Genomic DNA, 24,386 nt, shown 5'->3' with positions numbered 1-24,386 from the left:
CCGGTCTTGCGGCAGCGGTAGCAGGTCGGGTCCCTAGGTGGACGACGCTGGTCACTGGTCCTCAGCGAGGGCGGTGTTGGCCTCCTCCTCCTGCGCATCCAGGGGACATCCTCAGGGCTATCGGCTAGCAGGATCTTCCCTCCTTCCTCGGGCTCCGTCCGCAGCTGCAGAGCACTCAGCACAGTGGTCAGAGTTTTGTTCAACCTCAGAGCGCAGACTGTCCAGTTCTTTAGGGGACGTTGCTGGGACTTTAACTTCAGCAGCCACTGGGGATAAGGTGGGTGTAGCAGGCACTGGAGTAGCCCCACCCTGGTAACGTTGGATGGCATTTGTTTCCAGGGGCTGCAGTCCTTTTATAGCCATGTCCTTAAGATTGTCAAAGGTGGCATCCGGATGATCCAGGGACCACCAACGCACAGTCCTGCTCTCCTCTGGAGACTTCAGTCCCCGGACAAACTGTTCCTTCTGCATTCTGTTCTCATTCTCAACGCTGGTTGGACTAACCTGGTTCAGAACCCGCAGGGCCCCTTGGAGACGCCAGGCGTAGTCTCGAACATTGTCCTCTGGTTGTTGGGAGCAGCTGTAGAACTTCATCCGGAGGTCCGCCTCAGTAAGATCCTCAAATACAGTCTGTAGTTTTTGGAATATTGCGGACACTGACTCCTGGTCTGCGGCTGACCATGTTTCCACTTCCCGTTCCGCAGCACCGGTCAGTTGTCCTAATACAACGGCAGCTCTTTGTTTGCCGGTCATAGAGTACATGTCTAAGATACCACATATCTTCCGTTTGAATCCAGACAGGGTATCTGGTTTGCCGTTGTACTGGGTGAGTCATTTTGCTCCTGGAATGTATGGTAAAGCCATAGGAATTACAGGTATTACAGGCGCTACCGGTGGAGCGGCAGCTTCAGCCTGCTCATCATCGGGCGCGGGTTGGACTTCAGGGACGTTGACCGGCAGGTCGGCGTTCTGCTGTTCGACGGACATCTTAGCGCCCCCCCTAGTTAACCGTGGCCTACCTTCTGGTTTTTCTTCCGGTAGGCCGCAGCTCCGGAGGTGACGGCTATCTTCAGGACCTTGCGTCGCTTGCGTCCTACGTCAGAGCGTTCAGCGACGCTCCGTACAGGACCTGGCGCTTCCTGATTTGACGTCGAGGCGTGGGGCGTGTCTGGGACTTCGCGCTCTTTTGCAGGTACACCACTTATTTTCCCGCGGTTACGCCCTTCTTCTCGCTCAGCGGTCCAACAATGGTGGCAACCTTCACCACAACTTTACGTATACAGTTCAGAATAAAGGCGCACAGTACCCGGTGGCAACGGGCAAAACACGGCATCGTTGCAGCGGGCACGCAATCCTGTTCGTGACGCCAGAAGAGATGACTAGCCCAGGGGATGGGGGATGACTCGGTTACCCGGGCCTTTAGCCTTAAGGAGGTCGCGGTGGTCAGCTCCCGGGCCCGTACTCTGGGGTCTCTCTTTAAAAAGGCGTTGATAGATATCAAGTTTAAAAAAGTTTGTGACGCCACCTATGGTTTCTGATGATATTCACCAGCGCTGCGCAGTCCACTGAGGCCGGTGATAAGGCAGCTAGATGGTATGGCTCCCCACAGGTGGAGCTAGGCCTCAGGGCAGGGTACGGACGGGGTATGCAGGACGGAGAGACTCAGCCGGGTCAGAGCAAGAACAGGGACGGACACAATAGTCACTTCAGTACCTTTTACTGATGGAAATTCAGGCACTCCCCGGAGCACTGTAGGGTGAAGGGTGTATGTCCGGATCCTCCCCAATGAGCGGGTTTTGGGCCTCCTGTTTCTTGACTCTGCGTAGTAAGTTTCTGACCTGCCTGGAGCTAGGCCTAACTTTGTCTCTGTCCTGCGCGGGCTGACCTTGTGGTAGGGCCTTCTCTTGGAGTGCACGCTCCCGACCTACGGGGCCTATGTGTCTCCTGGCTCTGGTACGTATCAGCACTTTAGCGATCCTGGGACTTGTAGTTCTCCAGGGATTCCGGTTTATCTTACTGGGTCATGGAGATCCCGGTAACCTTCGGACCCGGTGTCCGGTAACTGTTTCTTCGGGGTGAGCTAGTTAAGCTCCTCTGCCCCCTATGAACTAACTCTCTCTACTCATCTTCGGCCTACTCGGACCCTCAATAGGCTACTCACACTAACAGCAGCTTGCCGCGCTTCACCGATCTTATGGCGCCGGCACACCTGAAGCTCCCCTCTCTGAGCTACCTGGAGTCTTGTTCTGGATAAGCTCCACTGCAGGCTAGCAATTGCAGGAGCTGGAACAGGCTTTTGTCCTCTGAGGTAACTCCTCTCAGGCTGTACTGGACTCACTGTTAAATCAGACTGAACTAGACTCTGACTCCAACTCACCGCTGCCTGGCTCCACCTTCCCTTTTATATCCCAAACGGGCTCCCTCTGGTGGTCTGAGGTGGAAGGTGGAGATGTGTGAATGGTTATGGGGGCCTCTTGTGGAGGAATCCTTCAATACACCCTTCTAGGATTTGTGATACCAAGCACAGCTGGGCTTCACACAAGCATGAGAAATAGAAGAGAAAAATGGACAACTGAATGAGGCTTCTGTGACATGATGGATCGGTGATGTCAGCCAAAAGGATTTTAGCTCATGTTGACTAAATGGTTGTTAAAGCATTTACTGGCTACTAATCCCATGACCTGTTGATGAAAATTAAATAATCTGGTTACCTACAAAGACGGTTGACTTCTAGGTATCAAACTGTCCAACGTTGGTAACGTAGGGCGCTATCACCCCTTATTTATACCGTGTGAAGAACAGGACCTTCCTTTCTCGCTACGGATTTCCTACGGCAAAGCTTTGCACTTGACCAGCATCCTTCCTCTTTTAATGGACAGTTACCTGAGAAGTAGCTTTGTAGCGTTAAATCAATTGCCGATTGATGCAAAGTGCAACCACAGTCTGCCCAGCCCACGCATCCAACCTCCTCAATATTTAGCTCTCCGACGAGAGGGAACATTCGGTTTCTAGTTTCTCTACATGTTACAAAGACACCCGTTAAGATCCGCAAAAGACACAACAGACGTTTTTTTTGGAGCAAGATATCCAGAAGTAATTACGGTTGTCGAAAAGGATTCCTGTTGTTGGAAGGTGTATCTTATGTAACAGTCTTCAGCTTACTACAAAGTTTGCAGCATTTTTTTTTTCTGGTGGATCTCCTGTGGTTCCCCGTCTCAGGTCACACATTAAGAGAAACCAACATAGTGTTTCTAAAAAGGAGTTTGTTGAGGTTCTGAAGTACCTTCACCTTTCTGCATTCAAAAGTCGGCACCTGAATGCTTGCTGAGATGTTCTGTTCATTTTTTTTTTCCTGTTTTTTTTTTAATATACAACAAAACAAGGTGCTGGTAAAATTGATCCAAACCACCCACTCCACCCGCCCCCACAAGAAACCAAATATTAAAAATAAAAAAAGATAATAAAAAGTCAAGGTAAAATAGCTGCTGCATTCATGGGTCTGTGGATGTTGTTTTTTTTTTCCTATTTTTTTAGTTTAAATATGAATTATTATTATTTTTTTTTGTTATTTTTCTCCAGTGTTTTAAAATGAGTCTGGAAAGACGAATGTAACAAATGACTCAGATACTGGACTCTTTGGGCGGCAAGTCCACGTTGGTGACGGATGTAACAATGGAAACAAGGTAGTCCGAGGTAGTGTCGTTCACTAATTTGCGGATCTGAGAAACACGTTCCTCGACACATCCAGCAGAGAGCCGTGCCTCCGCATCATGGTCCCAGCACTCTTCGATGGTGACACATAACTGTGCCAAACCCTGATGAGGATAAAGAAGATTACATTAATGAGAAACTTATTACAAATTTTTAAACTTAACTTGTCACATCAAATATGCAAGCTCCAGTATATGTTGTATACTCCGCCATAGAGAATAGAACATATAGATAGAACATCTTGGTCATAAAGAGTTTTTCTAAAAATATCAACGTTTTCGGCCGATGGTCTAAACAGTATGGGGGCACCGGCCAACTGATGGTTGGAAGAGATGTTGATCGCACATGCGTGATTTCGGAATGCTAAAAGCATTGTTCTCCCAGAGATAAGCCTCCGGCTGATGTGGCAGTTGGCAGCTTTCTCTTAGAAATCAAAGGGCCGCTTGGCCAAATGAGTTCTTCTGTAAATGGGAGAGTTGGCTGAGATGGCTGTCGACCGAGTCATTGTTCAGCCAGCAGACACCTAATGTGTATGGTCGGCCTTAGTCAGTCTCAGACAATTAATGGCCAATTTTTCCTTGTCTGACAAAAATCCAAAATTTGGAAATTGGAACATTGAATTTTTTCTAAAAACAGTAAAACACTTACTGTGTGTTTCAACCAGTGTTCTTTGAATGCCGGTCGCATCTTTTTGTGAACTACTACTTCCTGCAGATCTTCTAAGGATGGATGCTGACCAATCTCCTCTTCCAATGGCAACATGTACTCATCGACAGGCCCTGGAGGCATTGAAATACACAAACCATTAGCCAAACCAGCTGCAAGTTGTAGGTCACCTATGGTATCATCCTCCTATGGGAGTTACCCTTCACTGTAATTCTATCTGTATTCACAAGGAGATCTCTACTCAAGAGTGATCTCTGCAGAACAAGAAGTATCGGCCCTGTATTAGGAGTCAACCGCGGCATTTAAATTGTAACCGTTGTTTGAATTTGTATTTTATTACTCAATACATGAAAATAAAGATATATTACAAATCTGCTTCTTTCTCCTCCTTGATTGATCAATCACTCTGAATTCAGAGGTAAAATCTGAGTTTGATGATGAAGAGAGATGTTCACATTACTGAGATGACAGTTGGCGTTATTTCAAAATTCTATGGAGACGGAGCAGCTAGATTCTGCTGCAAGTTCTTCTGAAACGACAGTTACAGTTCTCCATAGAACTTTATGAGCACCAATAGTCATCTATCTCAGTAATGGGAATACCTGGCTATCAGCAAGCTAAAATCAGTGAACGTGTAACAGCACGTTTGTACCGGCCTATCTTAAAGGCTCTGTCAGCACAGGATGGCTAGTCAAACCAAGTACAGGCGCTCAGTGCACCCTTGGCCAAACATTTAGTGCGTCTTCCCACCTACTCGTTTTCCATCTCTGTCCAGCCTTCTCTAGCTCTGTAAAGCCAGAACTGTCAAAGAAGAGGAGGTGGATGGAGTGGAGATTGATGGAGAACAAGCAAGTGGGAAGATGTAAATGTTTGGCAAGTCCAATAATACACCGAGAGTCTGTGCTTGGTTTGAAGATTCATTCTGTGCTTTAATTCTCTGTGCACAAAACAATTGGTAACATGATTATTCTGTGTGCATAGAATACAAAGTTATCGGCAGCACGTCTTGTTTACACAGGCCGATGTGCTGTCGTAACGATACTTTTTAAGCCGGCCTAAAAATATTCGTACTTAATGAACAAATATTTATTTTGCTCGACAGAAGATTACCGGCCTGTTTAGACAGCCTGATGGTCAGGAACGAAAATTCTTAGGAATGCTCATTCCCCAATTATTAACCCTTCTAAAAGCAGCATAATAGGCTTAATAAATAGAAATAAACCGATTTTCTGATTATATTTTTAGCTATACAGAAAATTAAAAAAAAAAGAAGAAGAATTTCTCAAGCTTGATTTAAAAAAATAAAAAAATAGGTCTTTCTTAATATCACATTCCCTTTGCCGGGGTTCTGTCTGAGTGGCATTCTATTATCACTATTGTCAGAGGAAATCTAGACCTTAAGAGGGCGCACAGTTAGAAGGTTTCATACCAAAATATAACAATCCGATGCCCACATTAAATATGAAAAACATGGAAAAATTTCTAGATTTACTACCAGAATGTTCTAGGGTTTGCACTAGAAAATTCATATGATGCATTTACCACATTAACTGATTAGAGCTAATTTTTAACTTTCTAGTTTTCAGGGTTGACGCTGGACAATTATTATTGTGATCGCCGAATTGTGAAATGTGAACAGACAATGCAGTCCTATAACACTTTGTGACATCAAATATTAAGTATTAAGTTCTTTAAAAATAACGTTTATTCCGTTTTAGAAGTTAACAAAACTTTAAAAGTTTGTTTTGGGTTTCACAAATCAAAAGTGCCCTGAAAAGACATTTATCATCCCTGGGGTTTCTCCAGATCCCAAAGCATAATAAAAGGCAGTGGCTATAAGATTGTACTTTTCTGCCCTAGTCCTCCTGTCTTCACTTAAGATCTTCCGGACCATGGTGTTTGCGTCTTCTGGCACTGATGAGGCCTCAATGTCACTGACTGTCAGCACCAAAAGACTCAAAGGTTGGAAGATTAAGACCAAATGCGTAGATTAAATGATCTGGCATGGAACAGTTTTGGCAGGGCATGTGAATATTCCTTTGGTTTTTTTTAAAACCTTTTCGACCCTCAAAATAATCTAGCAAAATGGAGACCTCCGGGATTCATGCAAATCAATTAATAAAAAATGTCATTAGTTGCAAATCGATTGGCTCATCTCTATGCAGTGGAATCCGAAAAGTTCCTGTGTAAGAATTGCCTGACCAAGACGGACTGGCATGCCCTGAGGATTAATAATGAAGGCTCCTAATACATGACAGCATAATTTGGAGTTTCGTAGAACGCTTCATTACACAAGAATTAAGCAATATTTCCAAAAACTGTAACCAGTACAGGAGCTTTCTGTATTTTTCCATGTTGGTATTTGTGGACATAACCATTGTAAAGATAAATTACACTGATAGGATTGCAATGCAAAATTACTAGAAAGCTGTGCTCTTCACATGGCCCCTAGAGGGCCCCAAACACTCACAGTCAGCAGCGGTACACCTGGCTACAGTTTCCCAGAGCACCAGTCCCATAGCATACATGTCTATCCTGAGAAAAGAATCTCGTTGGAAGTTAATTGCTCCCTCCAGCACCTCCGGAGCCATGTACCGCCTGGTGCCAACCTAGGTGTATAAACAGCGCGCTCAGCATTAGATCACAACATATTCATTCAGGTTTATACAGCATAATATATATATATAGTGTAGACGACATGTGAACCTAAACTTTTGTTAATCCAAAATATACATTTGTAATCAGAATCTTTAGTCGAATCTGCAGCTTTCAACAGGACCTGTCGTCCATCTAATGCAAATAGGAGCGTCTCGGTGCTTTCCAGCCTTGGTGTCCGTAGAGAAAAAAAAAAAAGGCCAGTCCAACCGAGGAATGCTCCAATCCTGCCCTAGAACTTCCCCAAACCAGGAAAAAGGGTCTTCTTTTGTCCAAGCCTTGTATAAGCCACACTCCCCTTTACTTTGGCACAGCTCCGTGTTTGCCAGAATCGTGACGGTCCCCTAAAATTTTAGGATGGGATGCTGTTCCTTTCCCTCACTAAGGACACATGTACACCTCAGCAAAGACAGGTGAGCAAATGTCTATCAGGGATGGGGAGGGACAGAGGTCGGCGGAGCAAGCATTCTAAATGGAGCGATTGTGAATATGGAAATCTACTAGTGATGTGCAAAGAAAGCCATTCCTAATGTATATGCAAAAAAGTATAATAGAATTACCTGTCCGTGTGTATCTCCAGGAGGCTTTCCGGGTTCAAACCGAACAGCTAATCCAAAATCTGCCAAAATTGCTGTCAAGTCGTTTTCCAGCAAAACGTTTTTACTTTTAAAATCCCTATGTAAAGAAAAAGAAGGTAAAATAAATCATACAGAAGCAGATTCGTCCTGCTCAACAGAAGTAATGAAAATATTATATATTCAGGTATTGTGAAATGTCATCACCAGGGTGGAATGTGATACAACACTGCAAGGCCCAGGAGGCCGCAGAGGCCCGAGGATGCCCGCCACAGAAGAGAGGTCCGTCTGCAACGGAGGACTGCGCAAGAGGTCGGAACGATCATCTTTCATTTCAAAATACCTTTAAATAGCAAATCAAGCTTTTTTTGTCTGCAGAGGTAATTACTAAAAAATTTAAAATGGCCACTAACTTGTTACACTGATAGAAACCTGACCCAGAATATTACTAGGAACATTGTTTGTGATCATGTACAATAGGAAGCTCCCTTCTGTTATCTGGAGATAATCTACACCATATACTGTCAAGCTATCTCCAGGTCACAACAGCAGCTCAGTAATTAAAAAGTCATGGTGGACAGTGGTGTGAGGAGCCTCTTCTTACCTCAGCACCCTCTCTCCTGGTATCTCTGGTATTAGATCAGATAGACAGGGTGGACAGCCTCTTCTTACCTCAGTACCCCTGGTATCTCTGGTATTAGATCAGATAGACAGGGTGGACAGCAGTGTGAGCAGCCTCTTCTTACCTCAGCACCCCTGGTATCTCCAATATTAGATCAGAGAGACCGGGTGGACAGCAGTGTGAGCAGCCTCTTTTTACCTCAGCACCCTGGTATCTCTGGTATTAGATCAGATAGACAGGGTGGACAGCAGTGTGAGCAGCCTCTTCTTACCTCAGCACCCCTGGTATCTCCAATATTAGATCAGATAGACAGGGTGGACAGCAGTGTGAGTAGCCTCTTCTTACTTAAGCACCCTCTCTCCTGGTATCTCTGGTATTAGATCAGAGAGACCGGGTGGACAGCAGTGTGAGCAGCCTCTTCTTACCTCAGCACCCCTGGTATCTCTGGTATTAGATCAGATAGACAGGGTAGACAGCAGTGTGAGCAACCTCTTCTTACCTCAGCACCCCTGGTATCTCCAATATTAGATCAGATAGACAGGGTGGACAGCAGTGTGAGCAGCCTCTTCTTACTTCAGCACCCTCTCTCCTGGTATCTCTGGTATTAGATCAGAGAGACCGGGTGGACAGCAGTGTGAGCAGCCTCTTCTTACCTCAGCACCCCTGGTATCTCCAATATTAGATCAGATAGACAGGGTGGACAGCAGTGTGAGTAGCCTCTTCTTACCTCAGCACCCCTGGTATCTCCAATATTAGATCAGATAGACAGGGTGGACAGCCTCTTCTTACCGCAGAACTCCTTTTATCTTCAGTGTTGGATCAGAATATTTATTGGGACCACATCTACCTACATATGAGGAGGGGTTGTGGGGGGCAGAGCTTCCTACTGTACATGCTCACAGGCACCGGTCCCATTAATATTTTTGGATAGGTTTTTATCAGTATATCACATTGTATGTACTATAGTGATTAGCTAATTAAAGACATTTTGGAATTTGTTCATAAAGACATTTCATTTATCTATCTTTTTTTTTCTAATTCCTGTATGTTAAATGACCCCCAATCTGCCACAAACACAATTGCGACATGCAAACCCAGCATTAGACTTGTGTTTTGCTTAGCAAATACCAGTCATACATTGTTTAAAGTCATCTATGGTACATAGGGTTTTAATTTAATTACTGGCTGAGCAGATGGTGGTGACTTCGATGCTTCGCATTTAAATCTGACAGCAAGTCCCTGTAGTGACAAATCTGATAAGAGCGAGACAGGGCTAAATGTGATAATTAACAAGTAAATACAGTATGTAGGAATGTCACAGCGCAAGACTGAAACCTGCAATAAATGCATCACGCACATCGGTCCACGCTGAAAAAGTGAAGGATCAGCTGTATTAATTTTTTAATAGCTAAAAAAAAATCTATATAATCGGTTTTATTCTTTTTTTTTTTGTGGGGGGCAGTCATGAACAGGATTTAGATATAAAACTTTAGGGCAGCCACATGGACAATGGGAACCTCTTGTCTGGATATGTTTACTGCATTCTATGGAAAATGTCTGTAGGCATGCTATGTGACGTGTGCAGAGAGGGGGAGGAGGTGAGCTGTGACCATAACTTATTGTGATGGTAGAGCCTATCTTATCTATATATTTAGGTGTTACCTTTCATTGTAATCCTGCCTGACAATAATGAGATGCCCGTGGGAGAGTGATCCCTACAGAGCAGGACATTCTGGCCTACGGGGAGGCTTAAAGTGACAATATTTGGGAATGAGCACAATGCTCGTTCATTGGTTTCAATTAATTTTAAGTTTGTGCATGTTCTGTGTGCACAGAATGATCGTGTGTGAACGGAAGCGCAGTCAGCCTGCCTAATCAGGCTATTAAACAACCGCCAATTGGCTTGTATGTGGTCGGCCAGTATAAATCTACTCCTAGTGAACAGAGTAAAAACTGCAAGATTTCATGATTATTATTTTTTCTTCTCATTGACCTATTACATACACTTTCATCATAGACCACTATAGAATGTATGACGTGGGCTCAGGAGCCGAGCCTGCTTTATGCGCAGCAGATGCTGGCTGTGTAACTTAGCCGGCATCTGACTAACTACAGCATCCGGAGATTGTACCTATCGCTATAGTTTAACCACTTAAATCCTGCTGTGGCATTTCTGTGGCATGCTCAATATTACAGCTGAACAGAACAATGCAGCACATCTCCACACAGGCGTTACTAAAAAATACTCTCCGGTACAGAGCAAAGACAGTGACGGGTAGGTCATCCCAAAGAAAAGCTCATCAGACCGCTACTGGACTAATATTGATGGCCTATCTGAAGAATAGGCCATCTATTAAAAAAAACAAAAAACAGTATAACCCCTTTAATTTTTACAGGAGAGTATCGCATTAAGGCGTTTACAAGTCAAAGAAATTCAGGTAATCGGGGAGATGAGCAGTATAAAGAAACTCTAGCAACCTATAATGAGTCGCAGACACTGTCGGGATGGTTCTCAACATAATATCCCAACACCGGCTACAGGTACTAGAGATGGTGCAAACCAGTTCACAAGACACAATTCATAAGTTATCTGTGGCCGCTGGAAGGGAGCCCTCCGAGCCACCACTTGTCTTCCGGCATCCTTAGCCGACCTCGCGTGTTGTGCATTACGCCGCAACGATGACATGTGACATCACGCCAGACCGGCTAATTACAAGGGAAGCCGTGGATGCAGTCAGGTAAGTGGTGGTTCACACGGCTGATGTCCGGCGGCCACAGATTTCTGACTAGGTCACTGGACCAGGCACTGCGAATAGATTCGCATCAACTTTAATGGGTACCAGTATCATCAATAGACCCGACAAGGCATGGCATGTGATAGTCTTTGAAGGAAACTTAAAATGTGCAATGAAGTCCAATGTGCACAGAAGGTATTTTATTGCTATGGCACATGGTCTGTTCATAACCTCGGCCTCCTGTATTTGGGCTATCCCCCGTCTGTCCTGAAGGTGTCACTGCTGTAATGATACATGGAGAAATACAGTCGGTAAAAAGCTAAAGCAGCAGAACTCCAAGCAGGAGCATCTGGACTAATAAATTATCACGGCCAAGTGTGGCGCCCCTGAGGGTTCGACTGCCACAGGGATGCTGCACCTCTTCAATGGAGTGTGGTGTTCCTCCTTCGAGGTAAGAACGGTGCAATGGTCAGGACCCCACCTCCACATCCAACACCACACTTCTCCCACCAGAGGGGGCTAGTAGGCACTAGAGTGCTGCCCCTACTGGAAATTGGGAGACTGGGGAACCAAGAGATAGGGGGAACCAATTAGTGGGTGAGGGTGGAGGACTCACATTTAGTTACACTTAATATTTCATATTTAATAAACAGCCATCTTGGCTCATGGTTCTTTGATTGTGTTCTCCATCCCTGAACGTGGCTTCTGGGTGAACCTGCAGAGGATGGAGACACGGCCCTCGTACCCTGGCCTCGAGACGAGGGGCAGGTTGGAGTAAACAAATGTCTCAAACCCGGTCAAGGACCATAGCCAAGAAGGCCTGGAGCTTAGTAGTGTAGCTCCACTGCAAAAGGATCCCAGGGGGATGCAGACGGAGCGGTATACGCCAATTGTCCTCACTATTCTGACCTAGTCAGAGTGATTCCTGCTGCAAGAGGGGTTACCGGCCCCTGACACCTGACTTTGCTACTCTACGTCCTAGTCAGGGAAGCCCGGCAGGAGGCCCTGAGGATCCCACCGGGTAACGGACGGAGCGGAGCTGCCACCCGTACCCTTTTTCTGAGCGAAGTCCAGAGGGAGACCCGGCCTATCTACACACACACACAGGTAAGGATACGGTCTGAAGTCTAGGAACACTCTGGCGCGGGGTCCTGATTAAGTACTTGAATTACTTGGAGGTTGTCGGACCCCGTCCCTGGTGACCGCAGAACTCCATGAGGAGCAGGGAGAAGCCTTGCAGCTGTACTCTCCAACGTGAGTAAAAACCCTGGAAGTCAACCCCTATGGCCTCCGGACTCTTTATTTCTGCACCGCACCGCACCACGCAGCACCAGACCTCCTACACTACAACCCTCTCCATCCTTGTCTCTGCCCTGAGGCCCTGCTCCGCCTGTGGGGAGTAGTAACAACTTCGGCTGCCACAACATCCCGCCTCGGAGGACTGCAGCAGCGCTGGTGGCCTTCACCAGGTACCACGGGTGCCGTAGTCGATAGCAACCACTCAACCCTGATAGCCCATTACATCCTTTTTAATGTGACGGCCCTGGGCACGGAACGGGTCCAGGCCACGGCTGCACCCCACCAAAAACATAGGACCCGGCTCCGAGTAATCCCCCATCTTCCCAGGGTTAGGGCTGCGAGCGTCACACAAGGGTTGTATTCTAGGGAATTTTTTTTTCTTTTTAGTGGACCTGTTTCCGAGTCAGCAATAGCCGAGTTCTTTTAAAAAAATAACTAATAGAAGTAGGACGAGCATTGTCCACAGATTAAATTGGAGGGAGCTTCAGCCAGACATGTTATCAGTGGATGTAGTTTCAGACTCCCTATTGCAGAAGTTCATGCTTGTCACAATAGTTAAACCAAAAGAAAGATGGTGCTACAAAATCTGTGGCGCCCCTGGGGGTTCAGTCGCCACAGGGGTACTGCACCTCAGATAGAGGTGTGGTATCTCCTCTTCCAGGTAAGGATGGAGCATCACCTAGGACCCCACTTCTCACTCAACACTATACCACTCCTGTCCTGTAGGGGGCCTAAATGCACCAGGGTGCTGCCCCGTCCCGGGATAGAGGAGATGGGGGGAAACCAAAGATAGGGGGAACCAAGTAGTGGGTAAGGGTGGAGGAAACACTTACAGGATGCACTTATAGAATCATATATAATATAAGGCCACCTTTGGTTCAAGGTCTTTGATTGTGGTCTTCTGTCAGGGTCCAGCAAGAGTCTGTAGCTGGCTGAAGATTCACGGTCCTCGTTCTCTGGCCTTGAGACGAGGAGCGGGTCAGAGTTAATGAGTGTCTCTGCCAGGTCAGGGTCCTGTTCTAAGAAGGCCTTGGAGGGGAGCAGAGGAGACTACACAGGCAAAAGGATCCCAGGGGGATACGGACGGAGCGGAGTCGCCACCTGTATTCTTCACTCTGGCTTAGCCAGAGGGACTCCTGCTGCAAGAGGGGTGACCGGCCCCCGATATCTGACTGTGTACTTCATGTCACTGTTGGAAAAGCCTGGCGGTTTAGTGGATCCCAGGGAGGAACACAAGCAGGAGGAGAAAAGAAGGAGAGGAACACACCAATGGGGTTTTGACAGGTGCTCCTGATCTACCTGGGAAGTGCTGAACCCCTTTCCGGTGGCCGCAGTACACCGTGTGTAGCAGAGAGAAGCTTTGCGGCTGAAAGTGCATCTAAAGTAAGTAAAGACCCGGATGACTTCATTCACCGCCTCCGCTTGTTTATTCCTGCGCGGCACTGCACCCACCATACCTCCACATAGTTCATCAAACACTGCCCTGAGGCCTACTCTGCCTGTGGGGAGTAGTACCAACCAAGCTGCCAGAACACCAGCCTCAGAGGACTGTTGCAGCGCTGGTAACCTTCACCAGAAACAGGTGGCGTAGTCGAACAACCACTCATCCCAAAAAGCCCATATTTCAGGTGACAGCCGTGGGCACGGAACGGGTCAAGGCCACGACTGCATCCCCGCGACATCTGCAAGGCCTGGCTCCGAGTACCCCACCGCTCAGGGAGGGCGAGTCACTTAACTGGCGGGTGCTACAAAATCTCAAATATTTTATATTTACTAAAATTGATATATCATAACAGATAGTTAAAGAGTAGCTGAATGGAGGGCTAACTATAAACTTCCCAAGGCTATAAACAGTATATAATTAGTATGCCTGCATATCTATTGCAGTACATTCCGTAGTGTGTAGCCCTGCGCCATAATGCACGTTTCACCCAGCTTCGTCAGAGGGTGTGACGAAGGCAGGTGAAAAGCATGTTGGGGCCCAGGGCTACACACTAGTGATGAGCGAGCGTTCTCGATTAACCCTTTAACCGAGAATGCTCAGGTGCTTACCAAGTATCTTCGGCGTGCTCGTATATTATGTTCGAGTCCCTGCGTCTGCATGATTTACAGCTGTAAGACAGCCTCAACACGTGAGGATTCCCTAACAAACAGGCAATCCCTACATGTGTTGAGGCTGTCTTACAGCTATAAATCATGCAGACGCAGGGACTCGAACATAATATACGAGCACGCCGAAGATACGCGGTAAGCACCCGAGCATGCTCAGTGAAAGGGTTAAACGAGCACGCTTACTCATCACTACTACACACCTAACACTGCTCCACATCATTACTTTGAAAGTCTGCATCCTATACTCTTCTATCTGATATGTATGTTAACCATTAGGCAATGTACTGCAATAGATATATGGCCATATTAATTATATACTGTTTATAGCCTTGGGAGGTTTGTTGTTAGCCCTTAAATTCTGTCATGACATTTTATATTTAATAAAGCTAATATATTTGTGAGATATTATTAGCACCATCTATCTTTTGGTTTATCTCTTGATACTTATGGGAATCTCTCACTCAGCCAGATACTTTTTGTTATAGGAATATTGGTTGGTCCTAATACTGTCACAATAGTTACATTTTAGTTGGTTATACCAAAATAAAGATTCTTCATCGAAGGCCCCCATAGATATGAAATATTGATGGGATAGGTCAACCATATAGTGTTTATGGGGGCATCTCGACTGTCCCCCGAAAGATTATGTCAGAGGTCATAAGGATCTGGAGGTTGGAATTTTTTCGCTTGGTGGAGAGATAAGCCGCTGCCAGATGGTACTGACTCTCTCGTAGAAAAGAACAGAAGCGCTAATATGCCCTCTACATTATCAGAATGACCCAAATATTCACATTATAGCACGGATTGACCATTTATGTATTGTATATAAAAAAGGCTCCAAAGTGGAGCTTCCTTTCAGTACCCAGGGCTGTGGAGTCGCAGTCTGTGTCCATTTTGGTGGAGTCGGTATAAAATGGACCGACTCCTAAAATATATAATAAATTGGGTTCATTAGTACAATGCAGGATGTGCTGTAAATGTTTTCATAAGGATTTGGGAAAGTTATGAAATGTCCTATAAATGTCTGTTCTGTTCCTGATCTAAGGATTTCGTCTTTTAATTGAGATTAATCTGTGCTGCACTTTATGTACACGCTCAGTAATGAGGCCGTGCTGTGGAGTCGGAAGTCAGGGAAATTGAAGAGTCGGAGTCAGTGGTTCAGCGTACCGACTCCACAGCCCTGTAATAGTACCGTCCATTTATGCTTCCAGAAAGAGCTGTCGGACTAGTGGCGTAACTTTAAACTTGTAAGCCTAAGGCAAAATATTCAAAAGGATCCCAAATTTGAACACCTTATATGGACTAAAGGCACGTCTTCACCTGGGTGTGACTGCAACCTCCGCACCCATTATAGTCCTCCATGACTTAAACCTATTTTGAGACAAAATAGCCTTCCCATTATTATGAATCCATGATTTCATTTTCTAGATAAGAGCAGAAAAACACAAAAACTACCCCAAAGGACTGGCAATGGACCCATTTATATCAAACCATTATTGTTACTCCTTGCACAAAATGTAAGGGCATAAACAGAAATTTTAGTTGTTGGCCATCATTAAATGTAGATGTAGGAGAATTCAATTGTGTAAGGAAGGGAACTTTCTGGCAGAGATTTGTCAGCCATTTGGTCAAACATAAAATGCGTCCGCTCTTGTAAAAATATTAGCTAAACCCATTCTTAGTGGGTAATAGTTTTGGGGCTGAATAGGCTACACCCCATTGTGATCGTTCCTCTTAACTGGTGTTTTCCAGGACATGTTATATTGTTATGATGTGAGTTGGGGGAAAGATCCAACATCTGGGAAACCCGTCCATCGGAGGCAAAAACTCTGAATCTCGGCTGGTACAGGAATATACAGCATAATGAATGGGGCCATGTTGCATTTCATGGAATTGTTAATGGTCAGGAGCATCACCATTAGTTTGCCGAAACCCCGGCTTGTAGACACTAGCAATTTGGAAGGATTAAATGCAGTCTGTCAATAATATATACCGAAAAAAAATATCAGGTTTGTGTGGAAGGATTTCTATTTTTTTCTCACTATTATCCAAATGATAGATGCCACATAGAAAGGTGATGCGGAGACAAACTGCCAGACACAAAGGTAAAGCGACACTTTGGAGGTACATCTAAGTGGGTATCTCCTAATGATCCCATAGAAAGTCGAGGAATGGATGCAGCGCCCAAATTTGTCACATAACTCTTTGGCAGGGAACACATTAGTCAGAGCAAATCAGTTTCCCCCAGCTTGAGACTGACTCTGACGCGCCCCCGGGGCAATGGGGTACTCGGCAGCCGGGCCTATGGATGCTGGTGGGGGATAGGTCACAGTGGCTGGCCTGGTCCGTGGCCCAGGGCGGTCAACCAAAAAGGGGGATTGTAACTTGGATAGGAAAAATAAAATAAATAGTTTGTGACGCCACCTGTGGTACCTGGTAAGGTTTACCAGCGCAGCTGCAGACTTCCGGGGGGTGATGGGATCTCAGCTGAGGTGTTTCTGCTCCCCACAGGTGGAGCGGGCCCCCGGGGCAGTGTGGAGTTTGATGGTGGTGATGCTGGGACCCGTAGTGCAGGCGGATGGTGCAGCAGGAGTAACTGACATAGACAGGGGATTCGCTTCAATACCTTTACTGGTGCGGATGTCAGGTACGGTCCAGGGTACTCAGTAGGATGGGTGCACTTCAGGACTTCTCCCCAGTGAGCGGGTATAAGGCCTTCTGGTCCGTGTCTGCCTCTCTGTCTGCTCCTGGCCAGCCTGCAACTGGGCCTAGCTTATGTGTCGTGCTGTTCCTTCACCTGTCGCTCGGTAGTAGGACCTTCTGCTGGCAACCACTATCCCTGGTAACGCTGGGGCCTTCATGGTTCCTGGTCCTGTGTGGGTCTAGCTGCAGGTCTGCCAGGGACTTGTAGTTCTCCTGGAATGCCGGTGATCCCTACTGGGTATGAAGGACCCTGTAGGCGCGGACCCGGTGTCCGGTTTGTATACTGGGGTGAGCCTATGATGCTCCTCTGCCCCCTCAACTCCTCTCTCCGTTCTCCTCTTGCCGTCGGCCACACTCGGCGCCCTCAGAACTCGGCAGCAGACGTGCTGCATCTTCGCTGCTCTCAGCGTCAGCACGCTCTCAGACTCCCTCTCAGTCTGACTACTAACAACTAACTGAACTGCCTGGCTCCACCCTCCATATATATATCCCTAATGGGCTCCCTCTGGTGGTATGAGGTGGAAGGGTGGATGTGTTTGTATGTAATGAGGGCCTCTTGTGGAGAAGTCCATCCATGCACCCTGGGTCCTGTGGTACCTGAGCACAGCAGGGTGCCACAACTCCATCTGCACTGGTAAAGCTATTACAGAGGAGCCGCCCGTACATTTATATTTTGGATAATGGCTAGGCAGCGGTGTGAACCGGCAACTCTCCCTGCTGCGAGTTGTCCAAGCTGTCTCTTTAAAGAACTCCTGACAGATGGCATGTGTAAATGAGAAACACATTTTTTTTTTACATGGTGGAAGAACGTATTTTGAAGGCAAAAAAAAAAAAAAGAAAGTTAAAATGATTAACGTCTCAGGTCTGTGGTAATGAATAACAGGCTAATAGTTTGGAGTATTTGGTGATTAGCGGGGGGACAACATAAAGCTCAGGAAATTAATGTTAGGGGTCTGAAATAAAAAGAAAAGCAACATTTAAATTCAGGCTGGTAACTGGGAGACTGCTGGAAGAATGTACAATTTATGGTGTCTAATAAGCCTTACACGGGTATGTTCAACCATCAACATTCCCCAAGTAAAGAAACTAGAACAAATATTTGGTTTCTAGAGAAACAAAAATAAAAAAATCGTAACCCTCCACACCACCAGCACTTTACCAATAAATCATATAAAGGTTAGCTATCAGTAGAAAATTACTTCTAAACTATTTTATACGGTGTGATGGCCGCACATTAGTGTCATTGCCACGCACTCATGGATCTATGGGACTGGTGGAGAACACTCAACTCCGCAAGCTATTACCGCTCCACAGGATTGCAAATGGTTGGGACGACCCCTTCACAATTTGTCTCCATTGTTAGAGTTTAAAATCTTGGGGCAATAAGCATTACAGTAAGAAAAGCTCTAAAGCAAGAGGGGGCAAACAAAAATATATGACAACCACCTAATTATGCTGGTCCAGGCCACCAAAGAGCCCACCTAAACTAGTAGAGTCAGGTTGTCACCTCTCCACTTTTGCTATTGCCTCCTCACCACTGATGGTCATCCTTGTTGAGAGAGGGTGCTCTTCTCAGAGTTTACATCACACAGATGTCTTCACCACCCACCATGTCCCATCACAGCAAGTGTAGGATCAGCCATATAGTTCAGTAAACGATTCGCAGGACCCTGGTCCAGAGGCCACGTCAGTAGTCTGTGGCCGCCGGTCAAGACTTTTTTGAGCCTCTTTGAAGATGCCAAACATCACCGACACCACTTCAGTTTAGTAGGCGAGGCACTAAGTCATGTGTGTGTTGTGCCGCAATGATGACAACATATTAGACGGCAGGTAGAGGGTTCCCAGGGCTCTACTCCAGCAGGCACGGACTAGTGAAGTGGCCGCTGGACCAGGATCCTGTAAAACTTTCTGTTCATCTCTACTCATCAGTGTTTGGTCCGTGTGTCATCAGTGTTTTTCATGGATGAATAAATAAATTCCAAAGCTTCTCCTATACGTTGCAATATTATACATGGACAGAACACAGATGCCATCCGTGTGCTGTACGTGTTTTTCACGAACCCATAGACTTGTAATGGCTCTTTTCATCCGAGATAACGGAGAAAAACAGACATCTTTGAGTTTTGCACAGACACTCGGTCCATGAAAAAACACGGACATGTGAATGGCACCTTAATTTCTAATAGATATGTGTTCTAGCCGTGAAAAAAACGGATGCAACACGGACGTCTGAATGAGGCCTTAAGGTTTTAAAGAAGGTGAAAATTTATACTTTTTTTATAGAAAGAGAAAAGTTATTTCCAGAAACTCATTTGGGATGATTTTTCCCCCTTTGTTTGCATTACTAGTCTCAAACACCGACGTACAGAAACACGGTTATGTAACCGCCGTTTGCTCAAAAAGTTGTAATTAACAGATTATGATTGCAGCTTTAAATAATAAACATGAAATGATTGAAATTTATAAGACAGGAAATATTCCCCAACAGGGTCCCCCCCTCTGCCAGGCAAAATGCAAACTATTCTGCTTTTTTGTGGGAAAACGCTTTTTCATTGGTATAACACTAGACATTTAGGAGCAGAACGGGAGCAGCCGCGGCGGCGGCAGCACGGCCATTCAGAGCAGGTTTTTGGCTCTGGTCCCGAGCTGATTGCAAACACCTGTGCAATCAGTAGGGGGTATTGCTTGTGTGCTCCTTCCTGATTGAGACGGTGCCATTGGCACTGCCCTTGTGGGCTATTAGAGCAGCTGGCAAATCCAACAGTAATCAGCAGTGTTGACTGGAAAGTGAACCTAAAGCGCAAGCAAGTAAGTAACGTTTTCATTTCGTTTTATGAGCTATAAAGTGAGTAGAAAGGTTTGTGGGGAGGAAGAATCAGTGTCCTGTATCTCCATCCCCATCACTGATCGTGTGGTTCATGCACAAGGGCTGGCTGAGGTCAGTACCCATGGGCTATTACACAAGGGCTCGGCTGAGGTCAGTACCCGTGGGCTATTACACAAGGGCTCGGCTGAGGTCAGTACCCGCGGGCTATTACACAAGGGCTCGGCTGAGGTCAGTACCCGTGGGCTATTACACAAGGGCTCGGCTGAGGTCAGTACCCGCGGGCTATTGCACATGGGCTCGGCTGAGGTCAGCACCCGTGGGCTATTACACAAGGGCTCGGCTGAAGTCAATACCCATGGGCTATTGCACAGGGGCTTGGCTGAGGTCAGTACCCATGGGCTATTACACAAGGGCTCGGCTGAGGTCAATACCCATGGGCTATTGCACAGGGGCTCGGCTGAGATCACTACCCATGGGCTATTACACAAGGGCTCGGCTGAGGTCAGTACCCGCGGGCTATTGCACGAGGGCTCGGCTGAGGTCAGCACCCGTGGGCTATTGCACATGGGCTCGGCTGAGGTCAGCACCTGTGGGCTATTGCACGAGGGCTCGGCTGAGGTCAGTACCCGTGGACTATTGCGTGAAGACTTGGCTGAGGTCAGCACCCGTGGCTATTGCACATGGGCTCGGCTGAGGTCAGTACCCGTGGACTATTGCATGAAGACTTGACTGAGGTTAGTACCTGTGAGCTATTGCAGGCTTGTGGCCTTCCCCTTTACAACGAGGGATATCTTCATGTAAATACGCCAACCCTCGAGACATTGTCTCAGCTATGTGGCACAATTCATTCCAACTCAGGATGTTTCCTTTTAGATAGTCCGTCAGGGAACCCTGCAAAATGAACAAATCACATGTTATTTTTGGGCAGCTATCGCGCAGTATTCCAGAGACGCAGTCACTCAGAGAACCTCTAGAGCAAAGGAGGATATTTGGAGTCTTAAAATGCTTCAAAATATAACAGTCTTTAATGAGTACAAATGTTAAAAACATGTATGACATACAATAGACATTAAAGTGCATGACAAACAGAAAATTGGGCTGATGACTGCATCAGGTGCCAAAGATGGAATGAGCTGAATTCACATAATATCAAAAACTGGGAACAATCACAATAAAGTGTCTGCTGCATAGAAAGAAAACAAGCATGAATGTCAGAGAAACGGTAACACCAATACACATTGCAGCTCTAAAAACACAAAAAAGTTATCTATGTATGGAGCACAGACATAATAATGATCCTACAATGGAGCGTTTCGCTCTTCACATCAACTGCTTCATCATAGGGTACCTCCTATGATGAAGCGGTTGATGTGAAGAGCAAAACGCGCGTAGGGGACACGGGGTCTTCTCTTTTGGGCTTATTTACTCTCTAGTGCCTGCTTTTGATATTGGTATGTTCTGGGACTTTCACTTTTACTACAAACAGCACTTTGCGTATTGGTATCAGTATCACCCCTTGTGGGATCATTATTATGTCTGTGCTCCATACATAGATAACTTTGTGGTGTTTTTAGTGCTGCAGTGAGTATTGGTGTTACCACTGTTGTGTTCTATTTTTTTATTTAAAGAAAACCGGTCATGTAAAATAACGCTATTAACTTGCAGACATGGGGTTAATCTGCAGGTTAATAGTGTTCTGACACCGTGCGGTGCTGGCACTGAGAGCCCCTCTGTCAGGAGGAAATTAACTTTATTCCCCTGGCAGCAATCATAGGGTTCAGTCACCGCTCCGTATATAGAGAGCGATGGGTGTAATCGCACCCCCGGCACTGACTGACAGCCCGCCCTAATGCTGAGCTGCCATCAGTCAGTGCGGGGGAGCGGTTATAGCCGCTGCACTCTATACACAGAGCAGTAATTGAAACCGCGCCGGCCTGATGACTGGAAGCTGAACGCTGTCGGGGAAAATAAAGTTAATTTCCTCCTGGCAGTGGGGCTCACAGTGCCGGCACCGCACGACGTCAGAGTAACCCCATATCAGCAGGTTAATAGGTTGTTTTAAATTAGTTAAAGGGAACCTGTCATGTAACTGATTATTAGGAGATGATAAAATAAGAAAAAGGCAATAAGAACCTGTTCAACAAGGATCTGTGAAATACAACCTTAGTATTAGATTGGCATGCGGCTCATTTTTACACTGAACAGTCAGTAAAGCAGAACTGGTAACAGGTCTGGATAATTATAAAAGCTGTATACAAGTCGTTCCGGCTTGGAAATATGGTTCCTTATCATGGTTGACCAATAAATCTCCATAATTACGGTAGTCACCTAGCAAACTTTCGGATTTATAAGAGACGAGTGCTGGATGGGTAAGGGTATATTCACATGCTGCATTTCTGCAGTATTTTTTTCTGCATTTAAAACGCTGCCACCTAGCAGGAAGACCACAGTATACATTACAAGCGTTTTTTACTTGATTTTTTATGCATTCATTTGAATGGGTGAAAAAGGTTGCAAAACTGCTGACAGAATTGACATGCTGCAGATTAAAAAAAAACACAAAAGCGCATTGATGATTAAAGCACGCAAGAAAAAAAAAAAAACAGCATGTGCATGAGATTACAAAAATCTTGCTCATTTTGCTGGTACTATAAAATGCAATGTTATTTTATGCAAGGAAAAAAAAACATAAAAAAATGCAGGGTGTGAATATCCCCTAATCCACCATGATGGAGGAAGTCAGAGGATATGTTAGTAATCAAAGACAAGAGAGCAACCAAACACCAACTAGGAGTTGCTAGAAGTTGAGTCTACCTTCTCGTGGAAAGCAGTGATCAGCCACAGCTCCATCTCCAGGTTTGTTCCTCTTTTCTCAGCCCCAATGAAGTGCAAGAGGTTTTCATGTTTCATTCCAGGGGTGTTGAAAATGTCTCTCTCGCTCTGCCAAGATTGCTTGTCCTAAGTACACACGAGAATCACAGTTTAGTGAATGACGTCAAAGACATTAAACATTTGCAGAGCTGCGGTTTACCTACATCCTCAAAACAAATCAAATGTATTATGTAATATTACAATTCTGCATTAACCCCTTTACCCCCGAGGGTGGTTTGCACGTTAATGACCAGGCCAATTTATACAATTCTGACCACTGTCACTTTATGAGGTAATTACTCTGGAACGCTTCAACGGATCCCCCTGATTCTGAAAATGTATTCTCGTGACATATTGTACTTCATGATTGTGGTAACATTTCTTCGATATCACTTGCGTTTATTTGTGAAAAAAACGGAAATTTGGCAAAAATTTAGAAAATTTTGCAATTTTCAAAATTTGAATTTTTATGCCCTTAAATCAGAGAGATATGTCACACAAAATAGTTAATAAATAACATTTCCCACATGTTTGCTTTACATCAGCACAATTTTGGAACCCAAATTTTTTTTTGTTAGGGAGCTATAAGGGTTAAAAGTTGACCAGCGATTTCTCATTTTTCCAACAAAATTTACAAAACCATTTTTTTAGGGACCACATCACATTTGAAGTCATTTTGAGAGGTCTTTATGACAGAAAATACGCAAAAGTGACACCATTCTAAAAACTGAACCCCTCAAGGTGCTCAAAACCACATTCAAGAACTTTATTAACCCTTCAGGTGCTTCACAGGAATTTTGGAATGTGGAAATAAAAAATGAACATTTAACTTTTTTCACAAAAATGTTACTTTAGACGCAATTTTTTTTATTTTCGCCGGGGTAACAAGAAAAAATGGACCCCAAAATTTGTTGTGCAATTTCCCCTGGGCACGCAGATATCTCATATGTGGGGAAAAACCACTGTTTGGGCGCACGGCAGGGCTCGGAAGAGAAGGAGCGCCATTTGACTTTTTGATTGTAAAATTTGCTTGAATAATTAGAGGACGCCATGTTGCGTTTGGAGAGCCCCTGTGTGCCTAAACATTGGAGCTCCCCACAAGTGACCCCATTTTGGAAACTAGACCCCCCAAGGCACCTATCTAGATGTATAGTGAGCACTTGGAACCCCCAGGTGCTTCACAAATTAATCCGTAAAAAATCAAAGTGTTTTTTTTTCCACTTTTTCATTTTTACGAATCAATTAGTGAAGCACCTGGTGGTTCCAAGTGCTCACTATGCATCTATATAGGTGCCTTGGGGGGTCTAGTTTCCAAAATGGGGTCACTTGTGGGGGAGCTCCAATGTTTAGGCACACAGGGGCTCTCCAAACGCGACATGGTTCCAATTTGTTAGCGAACACCATGTCGCATTTGGAGAGCCCCTGTGTGCCTAAACATTGGAGCTCCCCCACAAGTGACCCCATTTTGGAAACTAGACCCCTCAGGGAACTATCAAGATGTGTGGTGAGCACTTTGAACCCCCAAGTGTTTTGCAAAGGTTTATGATGTAGAGCCGTGAAAAAAAAATCATTTTTTCCCACAAAAACGCTCTTTTAGCCACAATATTTTT

General features: G+C 45.4%; 1 protein-coding gene across 1 annotated transcript; it reads right to left on the bottom strand.

Moving 5' to 3' along the window:
* Positions 1-1,825: 1,825 nt before the first annotated feature.
* On the bottom strand, positions 1,826-22,859 carry LOC141264241 (activin receptor type-2B-like). Its single transcript, XM_073676534.1, has 6 exons — positions 22,720-22,859; positions 20,648-20,796; positions 7,593-7,707; positions 6,848-6,986; positions 4,360-4,490; positions 1,826-3,815 (listed from the first exon to the last, which is right to left on the bottom strand). The coding sequence occupies exons 1-6, from the start codon at positions 22,813-22,815 to the stop codon at positions 3,621-3,623; spliced, it is 825 nt and encodes a 274-aa protein (XP_073532635.1). The 5' UTR covers positions 22,816-22,859; the 3' UTR covers positions 1,826-3,620.
* Between the last annotated feature and the right edge of the window lie 1,527 nt (positions 22,860-24,386).

This window comes from Phyllobates terribilis, unplaced genomic scaffold (genome assembly GCF_046119375.1).
Source record: "Phyllobates terribilis strain yellow unplaced genomic scaffold, ASM4611937v1 Scaffold_4__5_contigs__length_816908805, whole genome shotgun sequence".
Taxonomy (NCBI): Eukaryota; Metazoa; Chordata; class Amphibia; order Anura; family Dendrobatidae; genus Phyllobates; species Phyllobates terribilis.
This window is presented reverse-complemented; position numbering and strand designations above follow the sequence as displayed.